The 21,452-nt window shown below is 37.6% G+C and overlaps 6 protein-coding genes across 6 annotated transcripts; 2 read left to right on the top strand and 4 right to left on the bottom strand.

The window, feature by feature from the left end:
• Nucleotides 1-2,759: 2,759 nt before the first annotated feature.
• Nucleotides 2,760-3,515, top strand: SAPINGB_P001465 (uncharacterized protein; the record flags this gene model as incomplete). Its single annotated transcript, XM_031996187.1, has 1 exon — nt 2,760-3,515. The coding sequence occupies one exon, from the start codon at nt 2,760-2,762 to the stop codon at nt 3,513-3,515; it is 756 nt and encodes a 251-aa protein (XP_031852078.1).
• Nucleotides 3,516-5,578: 2,063 nt separating this feature from the next.
• On the bottom strand, nt 5,579-6,835 carry SAPINGB_P001464 (uncharacterized protein; the record flags this gene model as incomplete). The annotated part of the gene is made up of 1 exon (XM_031996186.1): nt 5,579-6,835. One exon carries the CDS (start codon nt 6,833-6,835, stop codon nt 5,579-5,581), a length of 1,257 nt encoding a protein of 418 aa, XP_031852077.1.
• Nucleotides 6,836-8,074: 1,239 nt separating this feature from the next.
• SAPINGB_P001463 (uncharacterized protein) lies at nt 8,075-12,142 on the bottom strand (the record flags this gene model as incomplete). Its single annotated transcript, XM_031996185.1, has 1 exon — nt 8,075-12,142. One exon carries the CDS (start codon nt 12,140-12,142, stop codon nt 8,075-8,077), a length of 4,068 nt encoding a protein of 1,355 aa, XP_031852076.1.
• A 973-nt stretch (nt 12,143-13,115) lies between these two features.
• On the top strand, nt 13,116-15,233 carry SAPINGB_P001462 (uncharacterized protein; the record flags this gene model as incomplete). Its single annotated transcript, XM_031996184.1, has 2 exons — nt 13,116-13,143; nt 13,270-15,233. 2 exons carry the CDS (start codon nt 13,116-13,118, stop codon nt 15,231-15,233), a joined length of 1,992 nt encoding a protein of 663 aa, XP_031852075.1.
• A 145-nt stretch (nt 15,234-15,378) lies between these two features.
• Nucleotides 15,379-16,734, bottom strand: SAPINGB_P001461 (uncharacterized protein; the record flags this gene model as incomplete). Its single annotated transcript, XM_031996183.1, has 1 exon — nt 15,379-16,734. One exon carries the CDS (start codon nt 16,732-16,734, stop codon nt 15,379-15,381), a length of 1,356 nt encoding a protein of 451 aa, XP_031852074.1.
• A 791-nt stretch (nt 16,735-17,525) lies between these two features.
• SAPINGB_P001460 (uncharacterized protein) lies at nt 17,526-21,230 on the bottom strand (the record flags this gene model as incomplete). The annotated part of the gene is made up of 2 exons (XM_031996182.1): nt 17,526-20,827; nt 20,921-21,230. 2 exons carry the CDS (start codon nt 21,228-21,230, stop codon nt 17,526-17,528), a joined length of 3,612 nt encoding a protein of 1,203 aa, XP_031852073.1.
• Between the last annotated feature and the right edge of the window lie 222 nt (nt 21,231-21,452).

Here is a 21,452-nt window from a genome sequence, read left to right as displayed (position 1 = left end):
GGAAAGAAAAGGACTGAAACGGATATCTCCAGAGATGTACATGTCGACTCTCTTAAACAGTTTAACTGGCTTACAAGAGATTGTAAGCTTTATCTCTGCTTGGAGGGATTAAGAAATACGATTACAGCATTGATGAAGATAAATGGAGATAAGTTGGGAAGGTTTGGTTATTTTTAACCCCCTGTTCCTCGTAAGCTGGAATCAGGGCTTATTTTCGGGCTATTGGAGATGCAATGTTGAAGGCAAAATTAAAAGTTTATTATCAAAATGAAAAAATATATAGTATGGACAAGAAGGATAGCGCAGATGCTGATGTTATATAATTCTATAACCCTTGAATAAAAACAACAAACAAACATACAAACAATTGAAAAAAAAAACGATATCACGAAAGGAAGCTGATATTAAGCCATATAGTGTTAAACGAAAAACCTATGATGGCATAAAAATCAATTTGTTTAAGCTTTATCATTGTTTGAAAGAATTAAGAAATAAAATTACAGCGTTGATGAAGACAAGTAGAGATAAGTTGGGAAGGTTAGGTTGTTGACCCTCTGTTCCTCATTAGCTGGCACCAGGACTTATTTTCGGAATGTTGGAGATGCAATGTTGAAGTCAAATTTAAAGTTTATTATGAAAACGAATATATATATATATATATATATATATATATATATAGTAAGAACAAGAAAGATAGCTCAGATGCTGATGTTTTACTAGTATGTAGAAGTGCTTCTATCCCTTGAAAAAAAAAGTTAAAATAGGTTTGATTGATAAAATTAAAATACAAAGATTTTTTTTCTCTAAGTAAATGGATTTAATTCTTGCTGCTACCTATTCCATGAGAGGGTTTACAGGTGTACATACATCATTTGAACCACCAGGCTACCTTAGCGAACAAGAATGCCTACTATTCCGTTCAGCATAATTAGTCTGCATGCAATTAAATGCTGTATCTTTGACACAAGGATTTAGGAAATAAACTGACTTCTGTGAAAATGAGGAGTGAACCGGGTACATTAGAATCGACAGACTGCTCCTCCGTTTAAGCTTATTTGTGAGCAGATACCAGGGTTCATAACCTAGGTCATTATAGGCCCATAGATTAAAACATTCTGTACCAAAAATTACATTCAAAAAAAAAAGCTACCAAAATTAGGCAATTAAAAGTATGGTGTCGAAGTTGGTATATCCTTTTATTACCCTTGAATAAAATCTAACAAGCAAACCAAAAAGTTTTATAATAAAAATATATATATATATTAATATTTAAATAATTTTAATGGTTAATTAAAAAAAAAAACCATATTATCATTATTTTTTTTTGGCCAACAGCTTTCCAAATTATTTCTAAGTTTTTTTTTTTTTTTAGTTTCCGTCTAAAGAACATGATCTAATTACCAATTTCAATTGATTTACTACTATGAATAGTTTTTTCCCTATTTTAATAGATTTTAATATAATTTAGTAAAAAAATTGCGGTAAATACTATTATCCATACTTCCATTTTATTTATTTTAAACCAATTTCTTTATGTCGTTTAGTATACGAAGAATCACCAGACTCAACCCGGTCGAGTCCATTTAGTTACATAGCATGCCGATAAAAATCAAATGAAATAATTGCATTTGGCAATTAATGATGAAAAAAAAAGGAAAAAGATTCCCACATATATATAAATATATAAAATTTTTACAAGAAAAAAAGTTATTTCCGAAAATGAATGTTGAGTTTTCCAATATCAAATGCTAGATATGTGAGATGCCAATGTACGCCAAGCCAGAGATAACTAGCTCAGGGTGTTATATACTAGGTTTATTATTGTCTACTGAGTTACTTATTGCTTGGCATATATTGAGAAATAGTTATAAAAAAATTGATAATATTTTGGAGGGATGAAAAGTTGAAAATGAAGTTGGATGGAAAGAAAAAAAAAGGTGGGGATTAATTGTGCTATGCTTAAATTACATTAAGATGGGGTGCTGAAAATAAACCAAGGAAATAGCTAATCTTGAATGCCATGATGCTATCTAAAGGTTTCTACGTAATCCTTTTGAAGTTCGTGTAGCCTTCCATACCTAATAAGCATAACTATTAAGATGGAAGAGAAAAAGCTGAAGTTATGATGATAGTTTGATAGCACAAAAGAACGGACCATCTGATAAAGAGGTGGTTTTAAATGAAACTTTTTTTCTTAGAAATATATATAACTCTATGCTTCAATCGTATTTGATTGTAGAAGGACTTAAGCCAAAGTTTGTAAAAAAAGCGAGAAAAAAAAGGGGGACCGTACCCATTGAGACGAGAAACAAAAATTTTTTAGAGCTTATTCATGCAAAATATTAAAATATCTTCTTGTAGATGGATTAGATTAAACCGGAAAAGGGAATAGGCGCCCGAGCACGCAAAGCGACAACAAACTGAATAAAAAAAAACAATGGAGCTGACCACTTGAAAATGAGGGGAGAACTCAATAGAGGCAGAATGTTCCCATTCGGGAGTTATCAGTCCTGCAAGATCTCACCGTGTCCGCTTACTGGTGAGCGAAAAAACCTTTCTCTTTCTCGTAAAAGATTATCTGATCATTTTTTTCTTCAAGCATTCGTAAAGCATATGGAATATATAATATTGGTGTAAATATATTTTTTTCTACTTAAACTCATAGAATTCTCTTTTTTATTTTTATTTTTATTTTTTATAATTATCTTTTCTTTTCTCACACATAATTATATTTTTTCTTTCAATTACATCTTATCATAATGAAACTTTCCTCTACCTTTATTGCGGCATCAATCCCCTTCTTAACCTCCTTAGTTTCTGCACAAGATCATGGTGAGGAGTATGCACAAACAATGGGCCCGGTTGCTTTCCTGTGGCCTCCTGACAGAGACTGGACTGAGGCTAGCGAAAACACAGCACCTTGCGGTTCCGGTGCCAGCATCACTAACCGTACCATTTTCCCTCTGACAGGTGGACACGTTTTGCTAGTTGCCCAGGATGAAGCCTGGGATGTCAAAGTTGCTATTTCCTACAAGTCCAATCCCACTTCTATGAATGACTTTCAGGACTGGTTCTCTGCTAACTTAACCAATGACCTGGACACCGCCCACATGTGTTACTCTACACCTAATGTATTATCATCTGTCAAGGAAGGTGACTACGGTACCATTCAGCTTGTGTACAATGCTCTCGACGGTACTTCCAACATTTCCCATTATGCCTGTGCTGATGTTGAGTTTGTTGAGCTTGAAAACTTTGTTCAGAATGGTTACTCATCCTTCTGCTTTAACACTACTGAGGAAGAAACTGCTCCTTCTGACACCCCCAGTGGCGTTGATGATTCCTCAGCCAACTCGGTTGCCTCTTCTGTTGCAGGAAGTACTTCTACTGCCTCTATTGGTGCTGCTTCAACAAGTTCTGCTTCGGCTTCTGCTACTTCCAGTAAAAACGACGCCTCCTCATATGCTTTCTCCGGCTTTGTTGCCATTGCAGGTGTCATTGCAGCTATGGTTTAAGCTTGAAAATTATAAAAAAAAGGTATATATTTTTTGTTCTTTTTTTTTGTAGTATCTATTGTTTAATATTTGTATACTTTTTCTCTTTAAATATAAAATTGTTTGTTTGTGCATAGAGTATAATGCTTCGTCGTATTTTTCACGGAGTCCATTCCAATTCTCCATTTTTTGTAAAACATTATTTAAACAAAAAAAAAAAGAACTATACACTAATTTTATGTCCCTGAAATGCTATCAAAAACTTTTGTTTTTTTTTATTTATGAAACCGCTCTTTCATAACCATAATTTTAGCAGTTACTCTAACTTATCCCATTTAAAAGTATTTTTTATGAAAAAATTACGTAGACTACTACTACTTTTGATTGAATATTGTAGTAATAATAATGGGGTATAAAAAAAATGAAATGGAAATCTGCCTCGAAAACTTAATAGCAATTACGTAGAACAAAATATGTACAAAACTTGTAACAATATATATAATATTCGTATTTAAGCGATAGGATCAACGCAATGTCACAGTAATCATAGTCTATTCAAAAAAAAAATAGTATTATATCAAAGTAAATTATTTATTTTGGGGGTTTACTAAAAGATAAATTTATTTTTTAAAAAGGCTTAAAACTAATTAGTTAGTTCTTATGAACAGTATTTAAGATATAAAAAATAAGGTCCTACCCGGATTCGAACCGGGGTTATTGGAATTTTATAATCTTAAGACTAATCAGAATCCAAGGTGATAACCAACTACACTATAGAACCATATCACTTTTTAAAATTGTGTTTTAATTTTCATATTTACACTATACCAGCAGTAATAATTATAAATTAAAAAGTGAAATTTAATAAAAATTTTAACTATTTACAGCTAATTAAACAATTTAATTAAATTTTTGTTACTTTATTATTTTTTTCTTTCAATTTTTATGTTCTTGTAAATTGAATCAAAAGTTTTTTTTCTATAAGACCTAAAACCTCCAAATAGAGAGAAAGAAAAAAAAATATGCTTAATTAGCAAAACTAAAAAAAAAAAAATAAAACAAACGTTACAACGTTCAAAAAATTATTCAATTGACTGAATTTTTATTTACAATTGAAACATTCAATCAAATAAAAAGTTACAAAAAAGACAATTTAATCAAAACAATAAGAAAAAAGGCAAAATGTCAAGAAACTTTTAAAGGAAAAAGAATATTAAAAAATAAGGTCCTACCCGGATTCGAACCGGGGTTATTGGAATTTTATAATCTAAGAACATCAGAATCCAAGGTGATAACCAACTACACTATAGAACCGTCACGTGATCTGAAAACAAAATCAATAAGGCCAATAAAAGCTGTTAGTTAAGATAATATAAATTTTGATATTTTAAAATAGGTGACTAGAGGGGAAAGGGCTGGATGGGGTAAAGGGTAACACGTTCGCTCGATAGCGGAAGATACTGGGTTCGATTCCCAGAATACCCCCTTTTCCTGAGGATGTGTACGGGAGTATACACCTAAACTGAAAACCATAGGCTACCCTGGTTACAGGAATGCCGACTCTTCCGTACAGTCTAAATAGCCTGCAGGTGATTGCGGGCCGTATCTCTGGCGGAAGAGATTAAGAAATACATGGGCGTCCGTGAAGATAAGTGGAAATGGGTTGGGAAGGTTTTGGGACCGACAGACTGGTTCTCCCTGTTCCTCGTAAGCTGGCATCAGGGCCCATCTTCCGGGCTACCGGAGACGCACAGAACAGAAACCACCCGTACTAAAAAGGTACAAATGAAAACCGGCAAGTCACATAGTCAGACAATAAAAGGATAGCGCAGATGCTTGTTTGTTTTGTTTGTTTTTATTCAAGGGTTATAGAATTATATAACATCAGCATCTGCGCTATCCTTCTTGTCCATACTATATATTTTTTCATTTTGATAATAAACTTTTAATTTTGGCTTCAACATTGCATCTCCAACAGCCCGAAAATAAGTCCTGATGCCAGCTTACGAGGAACAGGGGGTTAAAATAACCAAACCTTCCCAACCTATCTCCACTTGTCTTCATCAACGCTGTAATTGTATTTCTTAATCCCTCCAAGCAGAGATAAAGCTTACAATCTCTTGTAAGCCAGTTAAACTGTTTAAGAGAGTCGACATGTCCATCTCTGGAGATATCCGTTTCAGTCCTTTTCTTTCCTCTTCAAGCAAAGGACACTCAACTAAAATGTGATGAACTGTTTCCAGCTCTCCACATTTGCAGTTGTAACTATCCTTTTCAATTCCAAACTTTTTAAACCATGCGCCAAAGTTGCCATGGCCTGTGCGAAACTGAGTAATATTACTCAAGATCCTTCGACTATCTTTCTTCATGATCACTCCCGTAACCATTTTGGAAAGATTATCAGTACATTTCGACTCCACTGTGATATTATGATACCACAGATCCTTACTGCTTTTCCAATACATTTCTTGCCATTCTTCCATTGCTTGTTTTTTCAAAATTCCAATCGTCTGATTTTGTTGTTGTTTCAGTGTAAGAGGTTCAACCCTCTTGCATTTTCGTTTTTCATCCTTTTTAATCATATAGTCTCTATCATCTTTCGCCAACATGTAAAGCGTGGTTAGCTTTGCAATTGGAGATTTCTCAATCAATGTTAACAAATGACCATTAATAGGATTAATTTTGCTAATATTTAGGTGTAAACGAATAGCTTTTCGTGCCACCATAAATTTTAGCCTAATACTATATGGCATAATACCAGCTTCCTTTTGTAGTACCGCAATAGGAGTTGTGCGATAAGCACCAACAATTCTTCTTAAAGCCATATTCTGCATTACTTCCAACTTGTGGATTTCTCCTTTCAAAATTTTGTGATGCCAAATTTCTAAGCCATATTCGACAATTGGTCTCACGCAAGCAATATACAGTGATCCGACTGCAGACCCTCGCATACCTTTTTGCACGCCTCCAAGATGCCAAATAGCACCAACAGCTTTTCTTGCTTTATTGATTTTATTCAAAATATGAGATTTAAAATCAAGCAGATTGTTCAAAGTAATTCCAAGCAATTTAACTTCCTTCTGGGGTTCACGAAGTTCTCCATTAGGTAAAGTAAGTTGCACTTTCTCATCTTTAGGTTTCACATTTTTTGTAAAATGAATAAAACCCAATTTATCACCCAAATCAATTTTGGTCATTCTTGATTTAGCCCAATTACAACATTTTTCTAATATGTTGCTTAAGCTTTTGGTATTTTCTTCAATTTTACCTTCAACGGTAATAGTCACATCATCAATAAAGCCAAAAGGAGTTCCACCCCATTCTTTAATGGCATGATACATTGGTATGGAATATATCAAAAAAAGTAGTGGTGAAATAGGTGAGCCTTGCGGAATTCCAGTACTAATTTTTTGCACTGATCCTTTTCTTCGGTCCATGAGCATACTAGCTTCTCTTTCACTTACAAAGTTTGTTTGTTTGTTTGTTTGTTTTTATTCAAGGGTTATAGAACTATATAACATCAGCATCTGCGCTATCCTTTTATTGTCTGACTATGTGACTTGCCGGTTTTCATTTGTACCTTTTTAGTACGGGTGGTTTCTGTTCTGTGCGTCTCCGGTAGCCCGGAAGATGGGCCCTGATGCCAGCTTACGAGGAACAGGGAGAACCAGTCTGTCGGTCCCAAAACCTTCCCAACCCATTTCCACTTATCTTCACGGACGCCCATGTATTTCTTAATCTCTTCCGTCAGAGATACGGCCCGCAATCACCTGCAGGCTATTTAGACTGTACGGAAGAGTCGGCATTCCTGTAACCAGGGTAGCCTATAGTTTTCAGTCTAGGTGTATACTCCCGTACACATCCTCAGGAAAAGGGGGTATTCTGGGAATCGAACCCAGTATCTTCCGCTTTCGAGCGAACGTGTTACCCTTTACACCATCCAGCCCTTTCCCCTTTTGTTTGTTTGTTTGTTTTTATTCAAATTTATATTATCTTAACTAACAGCTTTAATTGGCCTTATTGATTTTGTTTTCAGATTACGTGACGGTTCTATAGTGTAGTTGGTTATCACCTTGGATTCTGATTATTCTTAGATTATAAATTTCCAATAACCCCGGTTCGAATCCGGGTAGGACCTTATTTTTTAATATTCGTTTTCCTTTAAAAGTTTCTTGACATTTTACCTTTTTTCTTATTTGTTTTTTTTTTAAGAAAAAATTTAATTTTTTTTTATATATTCGTGTTTGTTAATGAGGTTTATATTAGTACAGATAATTAGAGCTTTCTCATGGTCCTAATAATGAAATGAAATATATATATATAAATAGTATTGAAAACGTTAGTTAGCATTTCTTCCCCCCCTAATTAAAATTTTTTATTCCCCCTTTAATCAAAAAACCACATTGAAATAAAAACTTGCAATAAAACAAATATAGCGACTTAATCTAATTATGATACGTTAGTAACTTAAATAACATCCAGAGAAATAAATGAAAATAAATGACTAATGAGAAAAGGAATACAACAAAAAATAAAAATAAAAATAAAAATAAAATGAGGAAAAAAAAAGAATAAAAGAATCACTTGAGGTGCACATGTGACCCACTGCCACCATCAACAGCTTGATGCTGATGTTGTCTATGTGTTTTGACCAGCAATGATTCGCGCACCGGTGTAGTGGGTAAGAGACTTCCAACAGAGGATGACCGTGATCCACCAGTATGTGAAATAACAGCAGGTGAAGATGCGCCACTGTTACCATTCACTAGCACAGGTGATTTGACTTTGGCTGTGACACCATTAACTGTGGTTCGAGAATCTTTAGAAATAGGACTGAGTACCACTGCTGGAGTTGAGTAGTGGCGTCTGGTTTTAATGGTTGGACTAAGCAGATCATCCCCAGCAATGGACCCTGAGCTATTAATACTTGTTGTACCAATTGCTGTTTTAGGAACATAATCATTTGTAAGAGAAGTTTCAGAATTCGGTGAAGATACCGGTTTACCATGCTCTCGAAGGTATTGCTTATGAATCCACATAATGACAGTTTCATAGCATAGCATGTATTGGCGCAAAACCTGAACCATACTGAGTCGTTGGCGTCTAAAATCATGCACTGTACGGTAAACCAGGTCGTAGTTCTCGAAATCAACTTGTTTGGTAGTGAGAGGTGTAGGACTAGATATTTCACCTATTAAACTAGAATCCGATGCTTCTGAGGTTTGCGAAGTGGCAGAAGAAACTTGGAGGTTAGAAGAACCTCCAGAAACTTGTCTAAGACGAATTTTTCGCTTAGGCAATGAAGACATGCCGTATTCACGGAGAATATCAATGACGCTATCTACTGTGCAAAAAGTGCCAGTGCGGCCGCATCCAGCAGAACAGTGGACAAGAACCCATGGAAGAGGCGATTTAGCTTTAGAAGAGGAATTTTTGGGGCTTAAAGAAGCTCCAATGCTGGAGCTATTATTTCCAATAAGTTCTTTAAGATATTTATCTTTGACGCTGCAGAGCTCTATGAGGTCCTCTGGAGTTGCAGGAGACCCCAAATCTGGCCATGAGGTATATTGGAGCTGAACAATAGTATGTGACTTAGGCATGCCAGCATTATCTGTTGATGATGTGATCCCTGTATTTACCAACCTAAAGCGTCGAACAATAACAGAGTTTCCAGTATTTTTTGAAAGTTTTTCCTCGTGGGTAGAAATCAGCGTCAATTTGAATTGGTGGCCGGTACTGCTCACCCCATCTACTGGGGTATTATTACCATAAATCCCATCTTCCCAATACCTGTGGCACTTGATTTGGCCACCTTCAACCTCTGCAGTAAGCATTATAATGAGAGGAATTTTTTTATCCCATACAACATTCCAAAAATCGTTAAAAGTGTCTGGGAGAGGACCTTGGGTTGCAATGTAGCGGTTTAAAGAGCCATTGGGAGAAATATAAGAAGCATTAAAGTAGTCATTACTATTGTTGCTGGAAGTCACATCGGAAGTGGTGTTGCCCTCAATAATTGGAAACTGTTTATAGGGTTTAGAACTCAGAATGAGCTGCTGTAGGGGGTCCTGTAGGGATGAATTTTCATTGGTATTGGATGGATTTTCATTACTTGTGCCGGTGGGGGCTAAATTTTTAACATTGTTAGCATTGTTAGTGTCGTTAGTGTCGTTAATATCGTTATATGGGTCTGGTTTCTCATCTTCCGGCATAACCTCGGGGAGACGCACACGGGTGTGATCGTAAGGCCAAATGTTGGTATATCTGTTTTTGGCGCCAAGTTCCACTCCAGCCGAAAATGAGTACTTGACTTGTAGGTCATCTGGGGTGACAGGCTCACAGCAGTCATCAGTGATTTCATCACTATTATGGCTTGAGTTATTGATGGTATTGTGGAGAGCCAATGAAGGCTTGACAGTAGTGCTAGAGAAGTTGAGGTGAACATGCTGTGGGGTTAGGTGTGTTGACGAGGAAGAAGGAAGGACATTTTTAGGGGCTATGCTATTGATGGGAGTGTTTATGCTATTAATGTTGTTATGATTTGATGGTGGTGGTGGTGGTGGTGATGGTGCATTATTAGTTATTGTACATTCAGCTGATGATGATGATGATGATGATGATGAGATAGGAGGGTGTGGCGATGTATTAGAAGGTTTTTTAAATCCTTGAGAAAAGGCACTTTGTAGACGAGCTTTTTGAGCCTCTTCAATATGATTAAAGCGACGGACAATTTTTTGAGTTCCAGAGTCAGATTGGATAATGTCACGCAACCAAATGGGGAAATAAGTGTTAATTTCCGTAGAGCTCATGTCTGCGGGGAGCTTTAGAGGTGAAAAGTCATAATCTGAAAGTTTTTCATTTCCTTTTCCACCGTTTATTTTTGATGCAAAGGGCTTGATGGGATCATCTTTGATTGAGCTCAAGGGAAGACTAAAGCCGGTGAGGACAGGAGGGAAATTAAATGTTTGTGTGGTATTCGTTGAGGAGGTATTATTATTATTATTATTATTATTATTATTATTATTATTATTATTATTATTATTATTAGCAGCGTCATTATTATTTTCACTTGATAGAGAAAGAGAGTTTGGTGGAGCTGCACGTTGGCCTTGTCCTTGAGCAGCCATGTCGGAAAACTCAATCACATTATCTTCTATAAGATCAGGATATTTCTCCTGAACAAGAGAAATGCCACCATGGAGGTAGTAAAGTTTACCCTTGAGAGACTTTGACTGACTAAACTTGAGGATAGTGTAGACAATTGGCGAGTAAATTGTGGTTGATACTTTTTCCGTTGATTGATCATAAATAACTATTGAAGAGTAAATGCCAAGGTTGTCGATGCAAGTGCGTTGGGATGGTACCATACATTCACCAAAGCGAGAGAGTGGGAATGTTGATCTTTTCAAGAGAGTGGAGGGGATACAAATGTTGATAGCTGATTTAATTCTTGATTTGGAATATTGTGTGTAGGGCCGCACGTCTACAATGAGGGTTCTTTTTTCATCTTCAAAGGGGGCATTTGACGATTCTGAAGATGGGTCTGAGTGTAGCATGTTTTGGAGATCTGTGTAGCTTAAAGAGTTGAGATAGGAGGAAAGATCAGTATTTTGATCCAGAAGCGAGTTTGCTGGAAGAGATGGGGATCTGAATTTATGGTACGAGAGAGGTGGGATGAATGGAGATGGAATGGCTGGAGTGGTTGTTGAGGTGGATGCTGTAATTGGGGGCACAGTATAAGATCCTGATGGGTAATGCTGGGGATTTGTAGATGACTGTGCCACCAATTTTTGGGTGGTAGCACCACCACTGGGGGTGTTTACTGTTGGTTTTTGTCCTTGAAAGTCGAGATAGGCATTGGAAGAGAATACTGGAAGGGTAGTGGCTCTTGTTACTGTTGAAGATGACAGGGATGATGATAAGGAGGATGTAGTGGATGTAGTGGCAGTGGATGGAATAGGAGCTAGTGAAACAGATGAAGAGATTGAAGCAGCTGTGACACTTGAAGCAGCAGCAGCAGCAGCAGCAACCATGGCCAATGGTGGTCCTTGGAGTGGAAGAGAGGCAGTCATGAGAGGTGGGTTGTTCATAAATGAGTATGAAGAGGATGCGACACTGGAAACAGAGGGGATAGCAGGGACAGAGGTTGGAGTTGTTGGTGCAATCAGACTGGCAGACTGGTTTATTTGGTTATTGTTTGAGGTCGCGTGGCCATAGGCCAAAGATTCTCTTGTTGATATTGTTGTTGATATTGTTGTGGCTGTGGCTGTGGCTTCGGATGCTAAGCCAGATGGGGTCATGCTGGAAGAGCCTGGAAGAGTGGCGATGGTAGTGGCAGTGGAAGGAGGGTAGACATGATGGGAAAAGTAGGAAGGAGAGTTTGGAGGAAGGTTTGAAGTAAGAGAAGGAAGTTGTTGTTGCTGTTGTAGCGGTGGTGGAATCGAAATGGACATTTTGGGTGGAGCTGGAATTGGAGCTTGAATTGAAGCTTGAGGTGGAGAAGAAGACAATATCGGGACATTTTCTGGGGGGTTTACTAAGGTTTCTAATGTGATCGGAGCTTTAGGTCGATTGTTGGTGCCCGGGTCATACTGGATAGCCGGTGGGGGCTTTCCGGGGCTTGAAGCCGAGGGTATTGAGGAGAACATGGGGGGGGAGGTGGGTTGATGATGGTAGGTAGAAAAAAAAAAGTGAAGATTTGGTGGTGAAGCAAAGATTTTAGTTTTAGTTTTAGTTTTAGTTTTAGTTTTAGTTTTAGTTTTAGTTTTAGTTTGTATTGTTGTATATTATTAATAGTATTAGTATAATAGTATAATAGTAGTTTGTATAGTAATAGGTGAATTGATTGATATTTATTTTAAATATATATATATTTAGTGTGGTGGTGGTGGTAGTAATAAATATAATAAATATAATAATTATTATAATTAGAATTTTTAAAAAAAAAAAAATATATAAGAAAATAAAAAAGAAGAAGAAGAAGAAGAAGAAATTTGACAAGAAAAAAAAAAAAAAAAAAAAAAAAAAAAATTTGCTATTATGCGATGCCAAAAAAAGAAAAATAATTATAATGGAAATACGCACCATTGCGTCATAGACCTAAATTGGGGGAGAAGGAGGAGGAGATAAACTTAAAATTTTCTTTTTTCTCCACGCGCCACAGATTCCTATAAATAGTTAATTAAATATATATAAATTTAACAGGCCGAGAACAAAAAGGAGGGGGGGAAAGGAAGGAAGAAAAAGAAAAGACAACAAATATATTATATAATATTTAGCAATAGATGACATAATTTTTATTATGAGGAATTCTATCGGAAATTTCTAAAATCCGTTACTGCGGAATAAAAAAAAAAAAAAAAAAGAAAAGTTCTTAAAATAATTATAATAAAATAATATATTATTAATCATGACTAATAAACACGCTTTTTCGCGTTTCTAATAATAATAATAATAATAATACTTTTTCTTTTTTTTTTAATTTTTTAATTTTTTAATTTTTTAATTTTTTAATTTTTTAATTTTTTAATTTTTTACTTTTCAATACTCCCCCCGTTGCTCAACAATATATATACTAAACACGCGATATACACATGGAATACTCTTTGAAATCAACCACCTATGACCAACCCACTCTCCGGATTTTCGAGTGCCCTTAGGAACACCGACCCTCCGATCTCAGAAAATAATAATAATAATAATAATAATAATAATAATAATAATAATAATAATAATAATAACAATAATAAACATACATCCATCTTTAATCTACAAGAATCCACAACAAGCCCTCCTTCGTTCGGATCAGAACAACTCCATCATGACCTTTTCCAATCCAAACTTAAACTACACCAACTCCAGAAATTCAAACAACAACTAGATACCAGACGCAAAAACCCATTAGCTAATCCCTCAGAACTTGAAGCAGAAGAGCGGGCATATGCTCAAGAGTTTGAACGTATAAGATGTGAAATTGTAGAAGCTTCAGCTTTAGCTGACAAAAACTTTGAACAAGCACGGGCTGCTCGACAAGAACAAAAAAAAAAACAAAAAAGACAATTAAATCGCACTCGTTCTGCATCTTTAGGAAATATCCCTGATGAAATGCTTACAGATTCTAGTTTTTTTGATACCACAAATGCACAATCCCTTTCAGAAATTGAACGAGAATTCCACGAAACTGAAAAAAGATTATACAATAGTAATAACAATAACAATAATGGCAATAATAATGGCAACAATCGACCAGTAATACCTCCAAGTAGATTCAGAAATGAAAATCAATCACCATCGCCAATATCAAGAAATAGTTATTCGCATGATCCTATTTTAAGCAGACCAAGTTCTGCACCTATTCCAGTACAGCAACAGCATCATCACCACTCGCATGACAATGAGGAAATCATGTCGCTTAATTACCAACTACAAGAAATGCAAATTTTGCTGCAACAACGAAACAATCATATTGAATCACTTAATAGAGAAAACCAGCGGTTAAACGAAGTGATTGCTAAGCAACAGCAACAGCAACAGCTACAGCAACAGCAACAACAACAGAAACTGCATAAACAAGAACTACATCAAGAACTACAACAGGAACAACAACAACAACCACAAATAAATAATAGACCATTGGACGACGATGAAGATAGAGATCCAGAAGATGACTATGCCATTTTGAAAAATCTTATAACTCACTTAACTAGAATATCAGGAACTCTTGGTGCACGATATAAACTTCCAGTAAGCATTACGCGCGCAATAGACTATGCAGTCGAAGGTCTCGAGCAATTATCACAAGGAAGGCAGATTGACAAAGCCTATGTACGGCGGCTACGTAGCATCACACGCAGCAGCAATGTATACTACGACAAGGCTGATAATAACAATTTCGAAGACTCGCAAGACTCTGAAGAACGACTCCGAGTTGCAGAGACTGTGGCATCCGAAGCAGCTGCCGAACTGGCACGACAACAACAAGCAGTCGCTCAGCGGACTGCACAACTGGTTGAAATGCGCCGCGCGCTGGCCGATTATTACCTTACAGTACTTGTACAAAGCTCTCGCATCATTGACTACGATTGCGTGGCGGCATACCTACGTGCAGAACTGGCGGGGTACCGTGCGCGTGCACATAGACAAGCAGAGGTGCTGAGCGCCGCACTAGCTGGCACGCGGGCTGGCGAACTGATTAACCGGAAAATGATGATGATGAATAAAACAACGACTACGACTACGACTACGACTACGACTATGACGAAAAAACAAGGAACTAATGGATGCGGAGCTGGTAGCAGAGCAATGGTTATGGGGTACGAATCGCGGAAAGAAAAAATAGTAAGAATGCGGGCCAAATTCCTGGCACTGGCATACATGGTGCTGGCTGCGGTGCGGATGCGAGAGCGTGCACGGACAGCAAGAGCAGTACGGCATGAGGTCCAGCGATGGGCATTGTCGGATATACCAATTGGTAGCAATGATGGCACCACTTTGGTGGGGCCGACAAGTGAAACACGCATGGCACAGACGCAAATGCCGGTGGTTTCGCGTGAAGCTGCGCGGTTACAGGCTGAAAGCAGACGCAGAGAACCTGTACCAACCAAAAATAATGGAGGACTGTTGCGGCCCACTGTGCAATCTGTCAATGGATTCTCACAGAATAGACATGTGGTTGCGCGAGGAGGGACATCTTCGTCTACGGTTTCTACTGAAAAGGATCGTATTTTACGGTACTATTGAACGTTTTTTTTTCTTCTTCTTCTTCTTCTTCTTTTTTTATGATATTACTTTTATATACTCTGAAATTTTTTTTTTTTAATGATTATGATAATGATATAATAATGATTTACTATGTATACTATTTATGAGTGAAATAAGTGATTATTTACTTGAAGACCAGCTGAAGTTGAAAAGAAATGGTTGCATCAGACCCACTCACAATTGAGACTTGCTCATTGGAAGCAGGGACATTAGGGGCACTCCAACCTGATATGCCACCATAAACAATGTTGCCATCACTGTCCTCGGTAAACTGCCCGAGAGAGTTCGAGCGTGCACAAGAAAACACGCCATTCACAACATCACAGTTACCCTTAGAAGAGGTCAGAGTGATGCCACCAAAAGCTGCGGGTTTCTTATGGAATGTGGCACACGTGCCCGACGTGAACCATTTACCAGTAGAAATCAAGCACCCAGGCTGTCCAGAAAGTTTAAGGTATCCGCTATTGGGATCTCCAGAACCACCACCTCCATTACCAGGAGTAGTATTACCCGAGCCCTTGGGGTAGTACCAGACTTGATCAGGGCACGAGTGAGCAACAGTGGTATTGACAGGGATATAATGTCCATGGACAACAGACCCCTTAAGATGGAAATAATACCAAACTTCTTGGAGAGCACCACTACGAGTGCACCCCAGACGGGGGTAAGTTCCACGGCCATGTTTGCGCAGAGCTTCTAAAATGTCAGAAAGAGCATATTGTTTTTCAGTAGATGGAACAATTCCACTTTTTTGTAAAAACTTATATGTTGGGAGAGAGGCCTGGAAATCAACAACAGTTTCGAAAAAGTCTCCCACATATTGCCACTTGGGTGCATCTGAGTCGTAACACTTGTCTGGATTTATAGTATCCATGCATGTTGCATGCTTGTTAAACTCATGTTCCCAGAGATCCGCGTCTCGTCCTGAAATATCCTTCCATGAATAGCTCATGCGCTGAAGCAAGTGTTCTTTACCGAGGCTTAGGAGAACTTCAGTTGCATTAGAAATTGCAATATTCTTGTTGCAAAATTGTTCGTAGCCACCGCCGCACTTGTTGGACCACAACCCGTGGGTGGTGAACAAGTCAGCAGGTCCAGTGGCAGGATTGTAATCCCAAAATTGTGTCACAAGGAAAAGTCCGTTATTTTCGTAACAGCAGGTATCGCCAGTAGGATCATCAGGCAGTGTACACGATACAGGTGTATCGATAGGACAGACTGTGTGATGATTACTGGAAGAAAAGGGTCCAACGGATGAAGATGAAGAGGAAGATGAAGAATCACCAGCAAAATCATAACCATAATCCTGAGGAGAAAGAAAGGAATCTGGCGACTCAAAGAGCAGACGAAGCGATGATGGGAGATAATCCAAAAAGCGGGGGGTCGAATAAGCCGCTGCAGGGTGGGGCGATGGAGCTGCATTTGCAGAGGAATTTAGTATAAGCACCAAAGCCAGTGTTTTTGAAGAAGAGAGTTTCATGGTTGAGATTTCAAAATAAAAATGGTTAAAGAAAAAGATTGAGTGATAAGAAAGAAAAAAAAAAAAAAAAAAAAAAAAAAAAGGGAAAGAAGAAAGATTTCAGAGTAGAATTCTGAGGGCTTTTATAGTTGCAAGATATATTTTATTTATGTCCAGAGAGAATGAATTTAATTGCTGCTTATCATTTTGTGTGTTCAACCAGAAAAAAAAAAAGAAAATTTGGCTGGCTGGCAAGGCGCAAACAACAAAAGCAGTAGTAGATATATATATATTGCCTATTTAGGTAAACGCCGCATTATATCCATATCGGGAAACTACTGATAACAACTGCGGCTCATCAACTGGTGGAAAAAAAAAAATTTTGTTTTTTTATTCAAAAATATCTTCAATCTCTAAATGATTTCAAAAGCATTTAATAAATTTATTAAAAAAAAAAATTCTATTCTTTTTTTTTTTTTCAATATATATTAAAATATTGTTAATTCATTTATAATTAAAATCTTTTTAATTTCAGTTTTTTTTTTTTTTTTTTTTGGAACCTAATGGATACTTGCGTCTGGCTAAATTATTTATCGTCAAATAAAGTTCTCAACTGAACCCAAAAAAAAATAAAAATAAAAAAAAAGTTCCACTCGGCGATTTCCGCTTCATCAATTTTTCAAAACCTTCTTCTTTTTTTTTTTTTTTTTTTTTTGAACTCATTGAAACATCCATACCTTAAAAATTATAAACACACACACACACACTCAAATCCCCACAAGTTCAATTCAAACCCTCCCATTAGCCAACCTTCAATCATCCTGAGTCGAACACTCGCTTAAATCATCGTATTTACTCACATCTCCTTCCTCCGCATTCTCTCGTGCAATCGCAGTGTCTACACCAATAACTTCCATTAAAGGAGGCACACTATTCCCAAATCTCGCATAGTTTTTGGCTCTTTCCCCCCAAACAAGCATCCCAAACTTATTACCATAAACCTTCTCTTCCCCCCGTGAAAGTACTGTCCCGTAATTAGCATCACCGTTTAACCCGTTTAACCCGTTCAACCCGTTCAACCTGTACCCAACAAGCCCAGGATCCACAATGCAAAACTGAGTCCGACGACCCCACGGACGTATGGGGAACACATATGCAGGTCCACCAACATAGTCCAATGGTACAACCTCATACTGGGGCTCCAAAAACACATTCCCCTCAGTGTAATGCCCATAAACAAACTTATCTGCCTTTTTAAGCCTTCTGCCTTCTCCTCCTCTTATTTTACAGTATCCCAGTGACAATTGCTCAGGAACAAATGCCCGCTCATGAACTACATTTTCTCGCATTCGCTGCACAATCGCAAAGTGCCGTGCGTGCATTGGAAATGGTGAAATCGGAGGCATGGATGTTCCTGGAGGCACCTGCTGTGCAGTTTGATATGTCACTGCTTTAATAAATCGTGCATAAAAGTATCTTTTGCTCACCATCTCCACTTCATCCTCCTCCTCAGGCCTCAAATAATCTGTACATTTCCTTCGCACTCGTATAAAGGATCCCTTTCCAACCCCTCCTGATCCACTACCAACAAATGCAAGTCCACGGTGTGTACGATACCGGTTAACCGATAAATTGTATGAATCTGATGTCCCAAAGTATCGTAAAAGTGCATCACGTTCCATATTTCTTTCCTCTGCAATTCGCAAACGAAGGTTTCCATCATCATTATTGCCCTCTTCTTCCTCCTCTTCTTCTTCTTCTTCTTGGGTTCTATCACCAGTGTTTGCCAAACTCTCTCGGCTTTCTGCTGATCTAACAACTGGCGGAAGAACATCTTCAATCATATATTCGTCTACAATTTCGTTACGACATGGAACAATTGCACCCACAGTCCATGCGCGTCGAAGTCCCGCAACTCGCGCAACTAACTGTGCATCACGCGCCATCTTAGCTACAGTGTATCCAACCGGCCGAACTGCAGCAACCTTAGCCACGTACCCAAAAGCATGCTCCATCGGCAGCGTCCAGTAATATACTGGTAACCCAACCAGCAACATGGATTCAGTCAAGTGTAACATCATGTGGATATTAAGTGATCCGTAGATCCTTTTCTGGCGTATTAGCCTGGCAAACATAACCACCACTCTTCGTGAAGATTCATGAAAACGCGAAACGCATTTCTTTGTAGTCACTGGAATTGTCATAGCCTTAATAAGCATCAACATTTCCAGCAACACAACCTTACTCCCCATTTCCATCGTGGAAACATCAAGCGCTATGGCAAGTAAATCAACCACTGCAATCAATGCCGTGCTTTTAATCTTGGTCTGTGGATCCTTCTTCATATTGGCAACATTAAACCCAGCAAGCCCAAGCTGCTCTTGAACCAATGACTGCAATTCAGCCAGTGAAAAAAATACCTTGCGTGCATTCTCATCCAGCCTCAAACTAGTCCTATTCCGACCATGGATAAGCTCCATATAAATCATCCTTACAATTGTCTTGTACCCAATCTCCAACAAATCTGGAACATATGCCTTTTGTGTACTCCCTATTGACCCCATCTCAAACAGCACAGAGTACTCCTTCATACCGTGCTCTTTAAACGTTTCTTCCTTAGCATCTGTCCAATCAACATAACCCTCCATTTGTGTTCCCTTGAGACCAATTTGCTGTATTTTTTCATCATACTTGTCTTTCAATTTCGAAAAAAACTCATCGTTTCGAACCCCATAATCTGTATTCCTGTGAAACTTAAACCCATACTTATTTGATTTTGGAGTAAAGCACCTTAAACATGCAAACTCAGTTTCCTCCTCTTCCATCATGCCAAACACCCTACTTGCAACCTTGGCTGATCCTCCAATCCCAACAATGTGGGCATATACTCGCATAGGCTGTGTGTGTCCCACGTCCACCAAAAACCCGCGCGAGCTCATTTCTTTGAAATCATCAACAATCGGCCTCAAAAAACTGTTAATATCTCCTGGTACGGTTCCATTACTCTTCATTGGGAAAACCATTAGCACCATCCGATTACCCTCCGCCATTTTGTCATTTGCAGGCAGTGCTAGATTAATTGCAACAACCGTACATGTTTCGCTACTTTTTTTATAATTAAAGTATAACATAATCGGGAACTCATAATCCGTTTCAAAATACTTTTGTCCGCTCGGCTCATATCCAGCATTTGTCACTGGTGTTTCGCGCAGCTCTGCATAGCGTGGACTTGTGAAAAAATCCATCACACCATGACGAACAGACACAAGGCAGTGTCGCCTCATACTCACACGCATTGCTCGGTTAGTCATTTGGTCAGCCAGTGTTAATCTGGGAGATGCATATGCGCCTCGCAAAAGTTGTGCATTGCAAAGGGAACAAGTTTTCGCTTGGATTTTAGAAGGGGTTTCATCTTCAAAATCGCTTTCTGAGTCATCAGGAAGAAGGGATTCGCCCATATATGCCATGCATCCCTTTTCACAATACATGTAATCCTGGTGCCCAGTTCCAAAGCTATTACTGTAAACTGTTCCGAGCAACTCGGTTCCTGAATATTTGTTCAAGTTCTCCGAAAGTTGATACAATTTTAAACAAGCATCATCCATCATAAAACTTTCTTCTGGACTCACCAATTCATCTTGGTCATTTTTTTCAAACTTCCACTCCAAATTTGTATTTCCCCGCAACAGGCTTACAACGTCATAGCTATTTTCAAGAATTTCCAAAAACCGTAGCCGCACGTCCAGTCCTTGTTCCAGAACAATTGCTCGAATTCCATTCAGTACAAGTTGTGGTCGTTTCAAATGTTCATCTAAAACTTTTTGCACATCTTCCTTACTCAATGCCTTTTCAACCTTGGCTTGCAACTCGGTAGGCATTTGGGAAAGCACTTTAGATATATCAGTCAATCTATGAGTCACAGGCCAAAAGGTACGGAAAATCCGCCGGAAGATAGCGCTACGGTGAGCCGAAAACAATGATTCTCCTTCACCTTCACGCTGTTTGCTCTTTATGTCTGATTTAATGCACCCAAAATATTGCTCTTGCATGTCATCATCGTTTTTAGGGATTCTCTCCAGTGATACCAACTGCAAACCATTTGCATATCTCATTTCTAAATAAAGTTAGAAACAAAAAAAAAAAAAAAAAAAAAGCATTTATTATCAGTGCATATCATTATTAATATTATTACTTTAGTTAGATTTACCTTCATCAGAATCACTTGAATTGCTCCAATGGTCCACATTTGATACTTCGAGACCTGAATGGTTCTTCTGTTCTGGGCCAATCATATCGCTGGGCCATTGCAATTTTAGTTCTCTATCTTCTTCTAAAACATAATTTGGGTCTATTTTATTCCATCCTTCGTCTTTACCTATTCTTGGAAATCTTTCCTTAGTATGGGTTAGTCCACTTGTGCGAGTAAATGCAAAGAGTCTGTTGAAGACAAACTTTTCAGCATTTAAGGGGGAAACAAGTGGCACACTAGCCTGTTGCTGTTCATTTTCTAAGTTCATTACAAAGCGATGTTAATTAATTGATTAATTGATTAATGAAAATATAATTGATTAAGTCTTTTAATGAAAAAAAAAATTATCATGAAGATTTTTGTTTTTTCTTTTTTGTTTTTGAAAATTATTAACAACTCTACAAATGTTGTTAAATCTAAAATATATGTTTAATACTTAAGACCTTTTATTAAAAAAAATATATATATTTTATGCGGCTGGTTATTTTTT

The sequence above is a fragment of the Magnusiomyces paraingens genome, assembly GCF_902498895.1.
Source record: "Magnusiomyces paraingens strain CBS 517.90 genome assembly, contig: contig1, whole genome shotgun sequence".
Taxonomy (NCBI): domain Eukaryota; kingdom Fungi; phylum Ascomycota; class Dipodascomycetes; order Dipodascales; family Dipodascaceae; genus Magnusiomyces; species Magnusiomyces paraingens.
This window is presented reverse-complemented; position numbering and strand designations above follow the sequence as displayed.